Source organism: Ascidia mentula, chromosome 4 (assembly GCF_947561715.1).
Source record: "Ascidia mentula chromosome 4, kaAscMent1.1, whole genome shotgun sequence".
Taxonomy (NCBI): Eukaryota; Metazoa; Chordata; class Ascidiacea; order Phlebobranchia; family Ascidiidae; genus Ascidia; species Ascidia mentula.
Window position 1 is genome coordinate 1,506,249 of NC_138569.1, and position 16,911 is coordinate 1,523,159.

Consider the following 16,911-nt stretch of genomic DNA (forward strand, 5'->3'; position numbering starts at 1 on the left):
GCATTGTAGGTATAGAATCTAGGCATTGTAGGCATGGTAGGCATCGCAGGCATTCAGTCTAGGCATTGTAGGTGTCGCAGGCACTGTGTGTATTCAGTCTACGCATCGACTCAATGCAGAAATGGCAATGACGTCATTTTTGGCATTGTAACTCGTAAGGTGTCATTTAACATTCGTGTTGTTGTTGTTGTGCCTTCTGTCGATAATAAGAGACAATTACGTCACAATTAACATTTGAACCGTGACGTCACAGTAACGTTTTGTAGTTTTTGTATGATGTCACAGATTACGATGGCGTAATTTGGGTTAACCTTTCTTTAGAACATATTTTGTTACAATGAATTTGTATCATGTTGGCTTTCCAAACAGAATTAGACCGAACATGCTGTTGTTTTGGAAATTATCTCAAGTGTATTCTGGTTTTGTCCTTTTGATGACTGCAGGTGGTATAAGCGAAGGTGAGCATTAAATTAAACTACCTGTGCACAGTGCTCTGAAACTTTTTTTGGTACCAAGTTCGTAATGCTTGAACAATGTTATGTTTTTCCTATGTTAATACATTAGTTACTTAATTTTGGGATTATCAGTGAAATTTTACAAATTATGCATCAAAACATTCATTTAATAGAGGCACCATCAAACCCTATATTTCCGCACATGAGTGCATTTTCCCACAGAATATTTCTGTGTAACGTAGTTTAGTATTTAATGATTTATTACTTGGCACAGGAAGCTTTTGTTAATCACTAATACATTAAAAACACAATCCTTGTTGTTGTTGGACATAATCACGCGCATGGTAGTATATTTTCCTGACATTGGTAGAATTCCTTCTTAACTTACACCTGAAGGAACCACTGCAGTACTCTTACAACTTCTAAATGAACTGCTATGAGTGTTTTCCAGAATGCTACAATTCCGAGAAAGTAGTAAATGGCCCTAAATATTGTCATTACAATATGCTGCCTGACTTAATAACTCAAATCTTATTATTTATTTCGTGCCCTTAATATTTTATGTTTCATGTGCATAGAAACCTTTTATGCAAAACGAAAATAAATTGATTTAACTGGCAATGACTTTATATGTCAACCTTAACCCAAAACTAATATGGAAGTTTGTGTCACATCTTAACTGGTAGGGTGCTAATGGTTTTGCATTAATTTTTTTGAGCTAAATAAATTAGTCCTTTCTGTTTTTACAGGATTGGATTGTTTTGTTGTGTGTAGGAAGTGGTATTATAAAAGCTTTAATATTCAGGTCAACAAATTCTTCTTTCACCGTACCCCAATCAAGCAACTGGTGCAAATGTGTTTGTCACAATCACTGTCATTGAGAGTGCAAGTTTCTTTTTTAATGATGCAAATTTGACAAGCAATGTAAGTATTACCTTGAAATAGTTTTACATAAAGGTTTTTTCTTAACTGAGTGCAGAAAATAATTGATCAGGGCAATGAGTGTAATTTTTTTTGTCAATGAATTGTTTTTTAAGTAAAGAGACGTGGATCAGGTTTTTTTATGTTCTACCCCAAACAGTCACATTTCACCCTTGAAAATTGCTGATTTTATGTGATCTGGTTTCATGCAATGTTGTCAAAGGGTGGTTCAAAATCCTGTTAAGTTTGTGATCATCTGCAGTGCTATAACACAGGTACAAAGTTTTCGCAGTCACGGTGTTCCAGTGCCATTGCAAATTCCAAACCAATGTTGGTTGCATTTGTTTTGTATCCAACTAACATTATCTGTTGTCAACGTTCATAACGGGATTTGTCTCTTACCTTTGAAATCATTATCGTTAAAGGCAGTTAAGTTATTAAACCACAATACAATGTGTAACATTGTGAATAAAGTTGCAAACTTCTGTTGAGATAAATCTTTCCAAAAATAAGTTGAGAACCACTACACTTATGGTTATTTCATCATGTTAAAGTTTTAGAGGTAAATATATGCTTACTTTTTGTTGTGTCTAACAATGAGAGTATTCTTTTTACTGAAATGCAAAAATTGGTTTTACTAAAGAAACTGCATTTCCATTTAACAACCAGCTTTTTTTAGGTGAATACCAGTTACGCCAACATGTAAAAGTAGATTGGGTTTTGCAAGCACATATCATCTCTAAAGTGTAATATAAAAAAATGTTTCGGAGGCCCTTTCCCAGATCTGTCCCCTCACTAATGGTTGTTATGCCCTGTACATTTAAGCCTATTTATTAGAGTGGAAAGTAATTACGTATACTCTTAAAATGATGTTAGCTCAGCTAAAAGAGCAGTGTTGTCTCAACTTGCAACTGAATAATCTGAATAACTGTTTCATGTATAGTTGTGGGAGTCAAGTTAGGTCTAACATCCTTTTGTTTAGAATCTTGCAACATATATCCCAACTCGTTGGATTTGTTCATCAAACTTGCCTCATATATTACGGAGGTATGGTAAATTTTATTTAATATCTGCAGTAATGTGTAAATAAAATATATACTATGCTGTGTTAGAAATCAGACATATTTGTTTATTGTGTTTCATGAAAACTGATATTTTTGTGTAAATGGAATAAACATACTCTTGCATGATTATTATTAAAAATGATCAAAGGTTTTTTTAGTTTTCCATTGTTACATATGTAGATCTACTAATTGCCACAAACTTTTCATATACTTTCCACATTTACACCTTGTGTTCCAATTGCAAGCAATATTGTTACTGGTATAAAAAAGATGAAATGTACAGATTGTTCCAACCATTTGTGTTTTACATTTTACTATTATGGTTTGGAGAAACTTTGTTAAATTTAAGTTATCCCATTATATGTTCGTTTTCTTTGCACAGTTCATGCCAAATATTTGCAAGTAAAATGTGCAAAAAAATGCTCCCCATTAATTTTGATAATGATCCTCCGAAATCGTCTAACCATGTGTTTTGTTAACAATAGGGTGCTCATATTTTGCATAGTTGGCCAGTTGGTATATGTGAACAGACATAATATTGCAAAATTGTATTTAAATTAACTAGTTGTGCTGAAAATATTGAAAGTCCTAAACTATTAGCAGCATGTGTAGTGAGTTTAAATGTTTGTATATTTGTGGCAGCTAATTATAAAACATTTTATGATATCTTAGCCTGATATTGTTCATTTTGTCACTTTCAGCAACAATTGTTCTTATCTTTTTAGTTGCACCACTAGTAGGGGAGTTACAGTTTTTTATAATGTTTCATCCGAGTACTCTAAGCTGTCTTTGATTGTTGGACAAGTTACATATGTGACCAAGTTTACTGTTAAAGGTAAATTAAGCCAGTAGCTTTACTTGAATATTTTGGGTAATTGTAACTCATGACTTATACACTTAGATTGCCCGAGTACTGTAAATAATGGACCAAATATTGCAGCTGATAAATATCAGTTTAATGGACATGGACAGTTCCTATGTCCAAATGGACAGGAGTTGTTTTACAGCAACTCAACTCCTGCTATCAGGGATACAATTTGTCAAAATGATGCAACATGGTTAGGAGGTGATGGGTTGGAATGTTGGTCAGGTAACTGTTACAATTTGTTTTAATCCTCTTATCGATATCAGATAATATCCAATATGTGTTAAATCTTACGTGTGTTAAATCTTACCCATTACTTGCAGGTAGTATCAAATCAGAAATGATAATTTTTACCACAGACCAATAATGTGCTGCTTGCAGTAAGTTAAATGAAGGCACAATTTGTAATATTGTGACAGAATGTTTGCACTAGAATGCACATGCTGATGATAAAGACAATCACAACTTTAAAGATTAAAGTTTTGTGTGCAATAAAGGAACATGTTTGTGTTTCAATAATGCAGAATTGTTCACAAACAACCTCTGAAATGTTCGCTTCTTGATAAGTTAGCTGTGAATGTGACACCTTGTCTACAGCCCTCATTGATAATTATGGCTCTCGCACATATAATATGAAACTTCATGTAACAATTTTGCATGTACTTTTGCAGCACTTTAGAAGTATCGATATCACAGTACTTCTTATGAAAAATATTAGGTGTTGTTATCGGGTGAAAAACAACAGTATGGGACAACCTTAAGTGCTATGTGTCATATTTTAATCAAGAGCTACTAATGCCCATACTTATATGACTTATTTGAAAGCACATGTGTAACTCAATATTCCCCAACAAAAGCAGGTGTTTTCATCTAGATCCTCAGCCTTACTTGACTGGAAATTTTTCTAGCAATGAAGGAACAACAACTAATATATTCTGCAACACATCACCATCTGCTTACCCTCCAGTAAATAATGTTTCCTTTTATATTGGAAAAACACTGACACAACAGGTAGGCCCTTGCATAAATTTTGTTGAAAGCATGATAAAATGAGAATTGTGGACAACCCAAATAAGGATACATGTCAAAATATTTTATACCTGGGTTCCACAAATATTGGACTGTGAGTCGTTAGTAACTGGCCTGTACAGAAAAAACAAATTCTTGGTCTTAATTTAAGGATGTCATGCACTTCATGCATGCACCATCGAAAGCCTTGGCACGCCGAATCCAGTCACCCACTTGCATTGTTATCACAATGTTTAGCAAAACTGTTGCCTTTAGTATACGCTTTCAGTAATTTATTCACAATACACCAAAAACTGTGAACATATTTTCTCTTTACTTGTACTAACTTGTTTTTCACATCTAATTGGTAATATTTTTCAATCCCCCTTTTTGCATGGTTTTACCTGGAAGTACTGCAAAACTATGGTCAGTTGTAATAAAAGGCATGGAAGTCAGTTATGAGATAATTTTGTAGATGTGTCATTCTCTTAACATGGGCGTGCCAAATTGTTCTGTGTTATTCAACCCTCCCTGTGATATGAAATTATTCAAGTAAACATGCCTTGGTGCATTTACACTAATGGTATATGTCACGACAAATGATAAGTGATGTAGGTCATGCACAATTAACGCTAAATTTCATGGACATTTGTTATACATTATTCAACAGTTCAACAACTTGTTTTCTGCAACATATAAAGGCCAAAATTTTTTTTGTTGGTGTTATTTTTATTTCTGAATTGCATTACATGACAAATTTAAAATTTGCAACATTGCAAGTTAAGAAAAAATAGACGAGTAAACATAAAATAATCCTATGATAGGCCAAGTGGAGCCAAATCTTTACTTCATTTTTGGTAAGCAAAGTTATCTGATAGTCACACCAACAGCACTGATGAGACCTTTTGGGTCAAAACAGTGGCCATCTGTCTGCAACTTACACATAAAATAATCAACTAGGTTGTGCATGTAAATTTTTACTGATTTGTACTGAATATCTTTGCCAAAGTTTAGGTAAGTAGTTGACAGTATATGTGATACAAACAGTTGTTTTTGATCATCACCGTTTGCGCGGCCAAGAAACAAATCAACTGTGGAGATGAACACTTAGTATTCATTCCTGCATAGCAGAAAAATAATCACACTTAAAACAATGTGCAAATTTTCAGAAGAGGGGGGGGGGGGGGGGGGTTATGATGCACGTGAACACACTTGACCACTGATGAGTTATATTGCTATTGGTCCAAACATTAGTGATGCTTTTTTTTGTTTTACAAGGGAAGACAACAGACATATATTGTAACTCTCCAGCGACAAATGAATGGGAAAGAGGTGACTTGCAAAGCAAACACCAAGTACACAATTCTCAATACTAGTTTGGGAATATCAACACCAAAGACATTAAATGTCAAATGTAAGTAACAAATTGTACAATACAAATATAATGAGCTAATACACTGCACATGTTCTTTTTTTATTAATTTTAGTGGTGTGTCATTTTGTGATTTTATTGCTGCTAAAAGTATTCAACTCAACTAAATGTGACATAAAATAACACATGTGCCATTTTATACAGTTTTTGTGGACAAAATAACCTGGCATTTGTGACATCATACACACACAGTAATAAAGATGGTAGCCAGTAATTATGATATTGTGAACAATTCACGTAACTGATCTTAAAAAGTTGTATTGAATAAAAATGTCTCTGAAACCTGGGTTGATGAATGAATGAATGAATGAATGAATGAATGGTTGAGGCACGAAAATCCACCCAAATCTGGATTACAAAAATAAATCTGAATAGAAAACTACTTACTTTCAATATCTTTCAAATTTTGAATGCAGAAGTGGTGATGTTCCAAGTTGTGCGCTGCCTATCAAATAATTTGTCAACTTGTTTTGTTAAAGTTGTGTCATATTGTGGGGATTGAAATGTTAACATTTGTTTTTAGTTAAGTGATTTAAAATCGTACATCTACTGTCTGGGTTTGCTATCTACTTGTGCCGCTTAATGCTTAAAAAATGACATATCTGCGAGCTTACAAACAAGATGGAACCAATTCCATGTGAACCAATGTATTTTGTTAAAAAATTGGAACCGGCCTGGTAATCCAGGTATTTAAATGTTTGATTTGTGAAAGGCTGAAAGTTGTTACATATGTCTTTCAACACCATCAACCTGACAATTTTTGCTTAATTACAGAGTTTTATTTTATTTAATTGACCAGTTGGTGTATGTGAAGAGGCAGAAAACTGCAAAATATTTTTTTCAATGTGAAAACATATGATGATCTTGGATTCACATTGAAAAACTACTTGAGGCCAATTTCTTTAGGTTGCATTATTTGTGCATTGTAAATTTGTCCTTCTTTAAGCAACTTGAAGTACTTTGCTAAGGAGTTCCTTGGCTTAGTTGTTGCTTACATATGTAGTTTGTCTAGATTTGTACCCTTAATTATTGATGTGAAAATACTACATGTATCAGGAATCTATTGTCTGTTAACTTCTCTTGTCCCAATAAAAACACATTAGTTGTGTAAATTTATGTTAATTCTGATTTATTATGTATGTCAAAATGGACCATGAAACTGTAGTTTTATTTGACAATCTTAAATTATAAAGTTTGATTATGTCTGACAAACATAGGCGCCTAGTCCGGGGGGTAACGTTCGAAGAAAAAAGACCTAAAAACAATGTGTTTCTTACGCGACGCACACAAAACATGTTGACCTAGTTTCGTTTGCATAGCTGCCATCAGTTGTTGCAACGTCAGTCTCGCAGTATACTATGCCAACAGGTACAGGTTTATTGGTTGTGTCGTAGACCGATCTCTTGTGTTTATCGTTAACGCCGCCCTTTTGGCTAATACTCCCCATGCATTAAAATTCAAACACAGTTTTTCGATCCTTGATGATGTCATAGTAACAAATTATGACGTCATAACATAGCCGCTCCCCTGGAAAAATGGAAACTAGGCGCCTATGCTGACAAATGACATATGTCATAAAAACAATGGTGACTTTTAATGTTTTATCGATTTAAATGTCAGTGTAAGTTGCAATACAAATTAACAAGTTCTTTCATGCAATAATGTTCTGTAAGACAAACTTAAAAACTAAAGTTTAATTGTGTGTGAAAAATGTGTTGAATTGAACGTGAATTTGTTTGTTTGTTAAAAAAAAAATTGATACAAATTAACAAGTTCTCTCGTGCAAAAGAATTGTTTAAATTCTCAACTTCTAAATAGCAATTAAATGCGTTTTAAGATGAATGGGTACCACTACATATTTCACAGAATTTTGTTTGTTGATTGTTTTTTGTTTGTTGTATTCAGATCCACCTTCAATTCCCAACATCACTGTACAGGGGTTACAAACTGAAAACCAATATATTATTTTGCAAAACACCAGTATAAGCTTAATTTGCTCTGTGGATTCAAATCCCCAATCTCAATGTGTTTGGTCATATGATAACTTGAATGAAAGCAATGATTCATGCAACGTCAGCAGAAAATTTATTAGTTCAACAAATGCAACTTGTAAAGCCACTAATGGCATTGGTAATTCTACAAGTCAAACCATTTTAATTGTTTCAGTTCCCACAATGAGTGAGTTAGTTTTGAAGTTTGTTTTTGAATTTATACATTTTTTCTTTTAAAACATTCTTATTCAGGACAACCAAAGATAACAGTTAATGGTGAAACAGTTGATAACAATACAATAAAGCTTCTCAATGAAAGCAATGCTGTTAAATTTAAATGCACTGTTGATTACCAAAGTTATCTTGGTTCAATCTTTAAATGGACAAAAGATGGGATTGATGTTGAGATAGATGTTAATAATGATAGCATTTTGCCAAAAAATGTTACACCAAATGACACTGGTACATATGTATGCAAGTCTTCTGATGAGTTTGGAAGTTTTCAAACAAGGGTTAACATTGATGTTCAGTGTAAGTTTGCACCATAGAAAGTTTGCATGTGGTGTTAATTTGAAATAGTTTGTCCATTCAAATCTGCATGTTTCCATATTTCTCTTAAAAACAGAGTGTTGTTTGACATGTTGCGTAAATAATTTGTTTTGGAAGCTATTGCAAAATGTAGAATTTGGTAGAAATCTTAACCGACCCAAATTTGTTCTGTTTAAGATTAACTACACCTTTGAGTGTATTAATAGAATACCTTAACTGTGCTAGTGAATGAATTAATTATCATTAAATTTGTTTTGTGTTTTATGTCTTGCTTAACCTGTTAATAAGTGGGTGTTTTGTGACGGTTTCTATTGGTTGCATTAGTTCTATTCCAAAAACATGTTCATATTTTTTACAACCTACTCCTGTAGTCCAAGCATAACTGTAGACATTTCATCATAGAACAGGTCTTTTGTAAAATTACTGCAACTGTTTCTTTTATCTTTATATCCATTATTTAAACCTTTACACCTCATGTAGAAATTACCTGGTTTTTAAGATTGGTTATATAATGTAATTACAAGTATTAGAAATGTTTCCAACTATATGTGTAGCATGTGGAAAGTTTCATTGCAACTAATAATCTATTAGGAGGATTTTTCTTCTGCTTGTGATTATTTTCAGTTTCATAAATCTGAAAACGTGAAATAACACACGAGGACGTCATGTAACATGTATAATATTAAAATTTGCAAAAATACCATTACTTGCTTTATAATCAGAAAAAGCTAGAAACTCTATTGGTACAAGTTGCAGATTTTTCTCCATTAAACAATTTTTGCTATATGTGCATTAAAGCCAATGAATGATTGAGCACTTAGCACAATGCTAATGATTACAATTAGACATTTTATGAATCATGTGTGAATTTACATTTGGTTTACACTATTTCAAATGATAATTGTATATATTTTGTTATTGTGCTAATGTTGGCTTTACAAGTTAATTAATTTTATAGACCAACCATACACTGTCGGCAATGTGAACTGCCAACCAAACCAACCATGTGATATTACTGTGTATTCAAATCCTCCACCTAATGCATCTGTTTTAATGTCACCAGGTTTGTAATGCTTGAATCTTGCCATATCTTAACATTTGATTTATAAATATATTTTTTAGGAGGTGGAAATGAAACTCTTGCATGGTTGTCTAGTACTCCACCAGTTTACACATATCAAATTAAGGTAAATTATGTTGTTAAACAGTAGGGAATCATTTATTTGTTCTTGTAAGTCACATTAAAGGTAGTATAACATTAAACAAACGATTACCTTTAATCCAAAAATGGTTGGTTTACTTTAGTTGATGCCAGTTACCAATACCTATTTAATACAAAATGTGCCCGTAAGTTTGACTTAAATAATAGATGCAGGAAAATGTGATAATTAAACATATATCCCAAAATAAATTTAAAATAATATAGTTTCATTGCTGTATGTTGAAAGTAATGTAACAAACTATGCACAGTGAGTTCTTTGTAATCCTAGTTTGGTTATTTTACTGTAGAAGCCTGCAGGAACCTACACTTTGCATGTTACAAATTCAATTGGAACAAGCTCGATTACAATAACAGTATCTGCAATCACTACCAGCCAACTGGGAATGATTATTGGAATATCTGTTGCAGCTGCTGTTGTTGTGATTCTTGCAATAATACTTGCCGTATTTTGTTTCAAAAGATCAACAGGTAAGTGTGAAATTCTAACATGTTTTAGAATGTTGGGTTATTAAACCCAAAGGTTTGTTTCATATTAATGTTGTTATCTTGCAGGTAACAAAATGAAAGGAACACCTACAAAGGGTTCACTGGGAGCACCTGCTTATTTAGACACACATGTGTATGAAAACACACCTCCACAACCTAATACACCCACATATGAAAACACACCTGAGTATCAGAATGTGGCAACTTATCAAACCACAACTGCAAACCAAAGTGCATCAGCATATGAAACATTTGGTTCCAGTTAAAAGCACTTTAACTACTTATTTTAGAAAGAATGCGAATGTACTGACCACTACTATGTATTTGAAACATGTATTTGGTTTGATTTAAACTTAAGGTTAGTCAACATTGTGATAAAAATTATTACAGTGCACTGTTGTTGTAAAAGTATTTTGTATTACATTCATCTATGATTTCGAGACAGAATGCGAATGTATTTTATTTGGTTTAAATTTATTTAAACTTAAGGTTGGCCAACATTATGATAACTTTTCCCGCTGGTACATGTTATTACAGTGCGGTGTTCTTCTGTAACTTTAAGTTTCTTATTGGTTTTGAAGCCGATTCGACAACGTAAAGTCGCCCAGTGCAAATACCTGATTAGTTCAAGCAATCAAGTACACCTCCATTTACTCCCTTGTATTGCTGGGTAATGTTTTATTCTGACTTAATCCTTTTGTTTGCCAGGGTATTGAGTATTACAGGAAAGTTGATTTTAAATGACTTTGTGTTCAACTTCCCTGTGTAAATTTACAATGCTGTAAGAACTGTGACCACTGTTTGTTCTCTATTCGTGTTTCATAACGTTTTCACTTAATGTCAATCACTGTGTGTTTCTAATATTTTATAAATGAATGTGATCTTCGTTGCGTTGAGTTTCTATTGCAAGGATTTTTCTACCGCCAACCTATAGTAAGCAATAGGAGAATAGGCGGTAATTAAGTGATTCATTACAAAGAGTCATTTAAACCTTTTTTGGACGATTTGAACTTTGTATGTATAAAAGTTCTGCCGTTTACACCCTGTAAATTGGTTGATTTGACGGCTTTGGCTTTAATTCCGTGAAATTGTGCATCACTTACTTTTGTGATCAAACTAAGGTGATCAATATATTGTAGGGTTTTTTACGTGAAACAACATGCTCGGTGACGAATACGCGGAAGGCGGTTTACAGGCAAGGACTCCTTTCCTTTACAGAACTTCCGTGTTGGCAGGAAAGCTAATATGCGAAATGTGTGTTTTGCTCTCTTCTCTATCTACCACCTTCTTTACTTACGAATAACCGATGTAATAAGTTTAACGAGAACACTGAACAAGACCTAAGGAAGTTGCACAAACATAGTTTTTTGAATGTTTTGTTATGAAATTCATCTGACCGCATTATGAAATAAATGGCCTTACTTTTGGGACAAGACACAATATAGCGTGAAAATACTTTCTGTTTGTAAGAAAACAAGTCGTGTCTTCAACCATAAATATCTTAGTTGTCGTTTTATAAATTCCTACATGTGATTTAAGGACAGTGATCACTAAGCTGAGTTTGAATCATTGTTATAACGCAGCTTTTCATTGCGTCGCACTGATGTAACTAATACTTTGTCACCGGATAGTTCGATAGGTTACTGTGCTATGGTGAACCCAAGATATGTCTCGATGTTAAAGCCAACCAGGAAGTAATTATATAAAGTTAAAAGGAGTGCATGGGTGCCACGGCTTTATCTTATTGCACAATAAGTTCAGAAATATGGAGCACATACATTTTCACCGAAGTTTGTTGATAAATGATTTTTTTCCGAAAAACAAACTTCGCAGCTTACACCTAAACAGATAATGCGAATTTCATCATTCAAGTTATTGATCCTGAGAAAAATATAATTTTAATCAGTTGCTTGACGTCATAATGTCACATATACTGCACACTGACGGAAAATGGTCGTATATAACCTTTAGTGTTGTTTGCAGTGGTGTAAGAGATGAGGTGTTGTGTGCAATGGTAGTGCAAACAAACCCTCGTAATATCCTGTTCGCGTACTAGGGTGGATATGTGTGTTCAAATAATCGTCTACTTTCACTTTCTTTGTTAGGATTATTAGACTTTAGGGTTATCATATATTTGTCACAGCACAATTGCGACAGAGTTATATCAGTCACGTAGACAATTTTCTAGTCCCAAATCTTAAACATCGGAACACTTTTACAAATTAGGACCGTTTTTTTCCCCCAGAATGAAACCAGGAAATTACATCCCTTCTCAAAAAAATCTAGGTCCCTTCTCAAAAAAATCTAGGTCTTGACAAAATAAATTCAATTTAGGGACTTTCCCAAAAACATTTTGGCGATAGAGGGCGCTAGAATTATACAAGAAACCTTAAATGTGATTCGTTACCAGGCCAGGATAAACTGTGTTCGGTTGTGGTAAACAATCCGGCGGTCTATTGATCATCAAAACTTTCAGCTGATATGTCAGGCCATAAAGTTGAACAGCGAAGCAATCTTTCAAATGAAGATTGCTGTCGTCAAACTGTATTATCTTTTTCCACTTGTTTTTTTGTAATGTAGCCTACGTGTGTAAGAGTGTATCATGTGAATGAGATTAGCGCATAATGAGCTTTTCACTATTGCTTTACCCGACTTCCTGATCGTTTGTGTTACGGCCGTGTGTGCGAACAACTCTCAAATACTTACAAATATTTCGTGTGTGTACTAGGATAATGCGTTGAAAGATGTGCATTCACTGATAAGTTGTTCTCAACTCTAGGATTCGGTCAATTTATCGAAAACTAACTTGTTCAGCCAACTCAAAAACTAGATTGAAAGTAAATGAATTTTTTGCAAAGTTATCGTGCGAGAGAAAAAACGTGCAGAAATAAAAATATTCTTTACAATTTAAGACCATGTTCAATTTGGCTCATTTACATATTATTGAACTTTGTTCTGGTGATGCATCTACACGCATGGTTGGTTGACGCGTTTAGATTTGAATAGGAAATAAGGAAGGATATAAACATCACACGCTGCCCTGATCATATTGCGAGCGACTTATTCCTTACACGACGCAGACAACAATCTTAACCAAGTTTTTGATAATTAAGTTCGCTTGCGTAGCTGAAATGGTTTGCTGCAACCTCAGTCTCGTAGTATGATATGCCAACAGGTACTTGTTGGTTTCGTCGCACACCGAACAAAATTACACAGCTACATAAGTAGACTAGAAACGTCGTTCGTTTTTCCTGTAGTAAGTGCAGGCTACTTTGGCAATAATGCTAGTTGTGATTCGACATCATTAAAAAAATATATTATGATTGTATAGTTGCTGTACTTTACGATGTACGCCTGGACTAGAGCGCCGAACGTAATTTCTTGTTTTGAATGTAGTTACGTTATGCTACGAGTAAAATTTATACCTGCTGTGAGGGAGTCGGAAAATGCGCCGTCAGTTCGACGGGTTTCGCGGTTCACAAGCATGACGACTGAGTTCCATTGTTTGCAATTTGCGTTAAATTGACGTTCCATTGAATCTCTGTTGCGCTTTGTTGACATCACACACAATATAACAATAAAACAGGTGTCACGGTCGTGGGTCGTTTAACATTTTTGTGCAGCTTCAGGTTCCAGGGTAGCTGAGATATTTGTTGTGTAAAAGAGTTTGTTTTACCATGATCGTGAAACTATTACTTCAAGTTGCATTTGTTCTCTTATCTGGATGCTTCAGTAAAGGTTAGTAAATTTTTGTCAATACTGCACTTTTTAGCTGTTTGCAACTTATAGAAGATTATCAGATAAACCAACATGTTACAATTGGCATCCAGGATATTTTAAAGGTGGCGAGGTTTCAAAGTTTTTGGGAAAATCTAATAAACCTCCCCCCCAAATCTTACACTTGGTGACCCCGACGTGATCCCAGTGTAAGATTTGAGGGGGAATGTTTACTAGTTGACTGCGTGTTCACTGCGACTGACGTTTCCTGACTCCGCTTCAGTAACAAACGAAACTTGGGTTAGTTTGTTTTATTCAATTGACACCAAGATACGAACGAATATGTGCAGAATAGGGCGATTCCACACAATATGGCAAGCCCAAATGTAAAATGATTCTCACCACAAAAAAACACAGAATATATACACAATCAAGTATGCAATCGCGTGAGCCCACGACTCTTGTCATTTTGTCATTACGGTCAATTCTCATATACTTGTCTCAGACAGTTCCAAGAACTGTGGTATTTACCTGGGCGGTTAAGACTGCAAGTCATTACATCATAGCATAAACGTTACAGTGCAAACAAACCCTCGTAATATCCTGTTCGCGTACTAGGGTGGATATGTGTGTTCAAACAATCGTCTACTTTCACTTTCTTTGTTAGGATTATTAGACTTTAGGGTTATCATATTTGTCACCGCACAATTGCGACAGAGTTATATCAATCACGTAGACAAATTTCTAGTCCCAAATCTTAAACATCTGGATACTTTTTCCCATTAAGACTGTTTTTCCCCAGAATCAAACCAGAAGATTACATTTGTGACTTGCTTCTTACTATTTTGTATCAGACGAAAAAAAAAACAAAAAAATAAAATCTTGTGATCATATGCAAACCTTACGTTTATTGATCGTTTTGTTTCTCAGAGCAAAAAACTCTAAACCCAAAAATAGCCTGCTTGGAAGCTGGCCATGAACAGTCTCCTGAACTGAATACAATCTTTATCGCCCTCTTGCGGAGAACAAGATATCTGGCCCGTGTAAAATACACGCACCCCTAAATATATTTGAAACCACTGGTTTCTCAATTGTATAGAACGTAAAGTCTTATTCGTGGCTGTTGGCACGATTTATATATGTTTTGCAGTATATTTTGGCACTGAGTGAAGTGGTGTAGGATATTCGAATTGGAAACACGGCTTTTCAATAAAACAAAATCACATCAGAGACCTGTGCGGTGAAAAAAAGCAATCATTTTTGAGTGTTGTTGTTTTCAACAAATTGTTGTTTCCCTTCTCAAAAAAAACTAGACTTGAACAACAAAATAAATTTACTATAGGGACTTTCCCAATTACATTCTGGCGATAGATGGCGCTAAAATTATACATAAAAGCCTTAAATGGAATTCGTTACCATGCCAGGAAAAACTGTGTTCGGTTATGGAAAACAATCCGGAGGTTTTTTGATCACCAAAACGTTCAGCTCACATGTCAGGCCATGAAGTTAAACAGCGAAGCAATCTTTTGAATGAAGGTTGTTATCGGTCAAAATGTATTGTCTTTTTCCTCATGTGTTATTGTCTTTTTCCAAATATAATGTCAATAAGGTGAGCACATAGTGAGTTTCTTATTGCCTTGCCCGACTTTAAATATTACGTGTATGCGCGTGTATGTATATGATGAGTTGAAAGATGTGCAATCACTGATCACTGAAGTCATTCATAATTAAGAGTTTCCTTTGCAATTTAGACCATGCTCAATTTGCTTTTTTTGCATGTAATTGGACATTGTCATGGTGATACATCTACACGCAAGGTTGGTTAATTTAGATGTGCATAGAAATTAAGGCAGAATGTAATCATTATATGCCCTGATCATATTGCAAATTGTTAATGTTTCCTATACTAAAGCACTGTGGGATATCAGATTGCACCTTCCCACTTAACTACATCCTAGTTAATATTCGTGACAAGAATTGACGTGTTCGGGCTTTGGACGCAAAAAACTGCAAAATATTTAAAATTCACTCAAGTCCCGTATATTATTCCAGTTAAATTGTTTCTTCAACCACATTCAAAACATGACATTGTTAGACACATTCAGTAGCAAGTATAGTGGAGTCTACACTTGTTAATGTGACGAGACCAACATTATTAACAGGAGCAGCCCTACCTTATAAGCTAGAAACGAAATTGGAATTTTTTGAATTATCTACGTGCCTCATTTGCGGCAATGTTCAATTGCTTGCAAATATCAAAGACGGAATGAAACCGTAAACGCAGCAGAACGATTAATTTTGGACACATTTTTAACTTCTTCAATGCCGGACGCCGTTGCTCATAGAAACATAGGCAAGGTCAGTACTTTCCAACATGTGAGACCATCCGAACTGCTGCGGATGTGAAAATATGTTGTGCGAATGACAAGCACGGTGCCGATAAGTGCGAATGACCATTGTCCGATAAGTAGTCGTTTGTTATCCTTTTTTCCTTTTTGTTTCCTAAATTCAAAACATTGTCTATGAATACAATGGTAGAAGAATTGCATGTACCAGTGGTGCCCAAAGAGTGTGAGCCGCATTTAAGAATTTTATTAGCGCGTGCCTCAATAATTCTGCTACGCTATAGAAGTCCATTTTTGTGTGTATGCAGCGTAGTTTCATGCAACCAAACGCTACATAAGGCTAAACCTTGAGTATTGTACGAACTGCACAAAATATATTTCAGTCTACTGGAACGTTCGACCCTTATCATGTTGTACAAACGAATTTAATAATATTCTCTGTAACATTCCGGTTCATAAAGACTAAGTAAATTGACAATTTTGTGCGCATCGTGACAAAATTTTGTCACTATAGAAAGTTTGGAATCGTTATTCACGGCATTTGGATGTTATATAATGTAATATGTTAATATGTTTAATCAGCGCATGGGTTTTTGCTGTGGCCAAACCGGGAAACCTAACTTATATAAAGGCCTGCCGTTTTGTCGCATTTATGTCGCAGACCGCACAAAATCATAATGCTGGCCGTATTTTGGTCACCTCTGACGTATACCCTATTTATTCGATACAAGATGATGCAATTTTTCAAAATGGTGAAGAGTATTGGGCCTATGTCTGGCTTCTCGGGTCAGATTCGGGCTTATTAAAAAGTATCACATATTTTGTCAATTTCAAAAATGTTATAAATTCCGCATTG

At 34.5% G+C, this 16,911-nt stretch overlaps 1 protein-coding gene across 1 annotated transcript; it reads left to right on the forward strand.

Moving 5' to 3' along the window:
- The first annotated feature begins 337 nt into the window (after positions 1–337).
- On the forward strand, positions 338–10,259 carry LOC145899875 (uncharacterized). Its single transcript, XM_082988806.1, has 13 exons — positions 338–458; positions 1,261–1,379; positions 2,359–2,423; positions 3,166–3,275; positions 3,342–3,530; positions 4,180–4,316; positions 5,592–5,727; positions 7,651–7,923; positions 7,989–8,267; positions 9,244–9,348; positions 9,408–9,472; positions 9,795–9,975; positions 10,060–10,259. The coding sequence occupies exons 1-13, from the start codon at positions 338–340 to the stop codon at positions 10,257–10,259; spliced, it is 1,980 nt and encodes a 659-aa protein (XP_082844932.1).
- Positions 10,260–16,911: the final 6,652 nt, after the last annotated feature.

Bases quoted from the DNA above. Each gene is read 5' to 3' on its own strand.
- LOC145899875 (XM_082988806.1), top strand. From the start codon at position 338: ATGAATTTGTATCATGTTGGCTTTCCAAACAGAATTAGACCGAACATG. The intron at 5,728-7,650 runs GTAAGTAACAAA...TGTTGTATTCAG, and splicing joins AAAGACATTAAATGTCAAAT to ATCCACCTTCAATTCCCAAC. The intron at 9,473-9,794 runs GTAAATTATGTT...ATTTTACTGTAG, and splicing joins TTTACACATATCAAATTAAG to AAGCCTGCAGGAACCTACAC.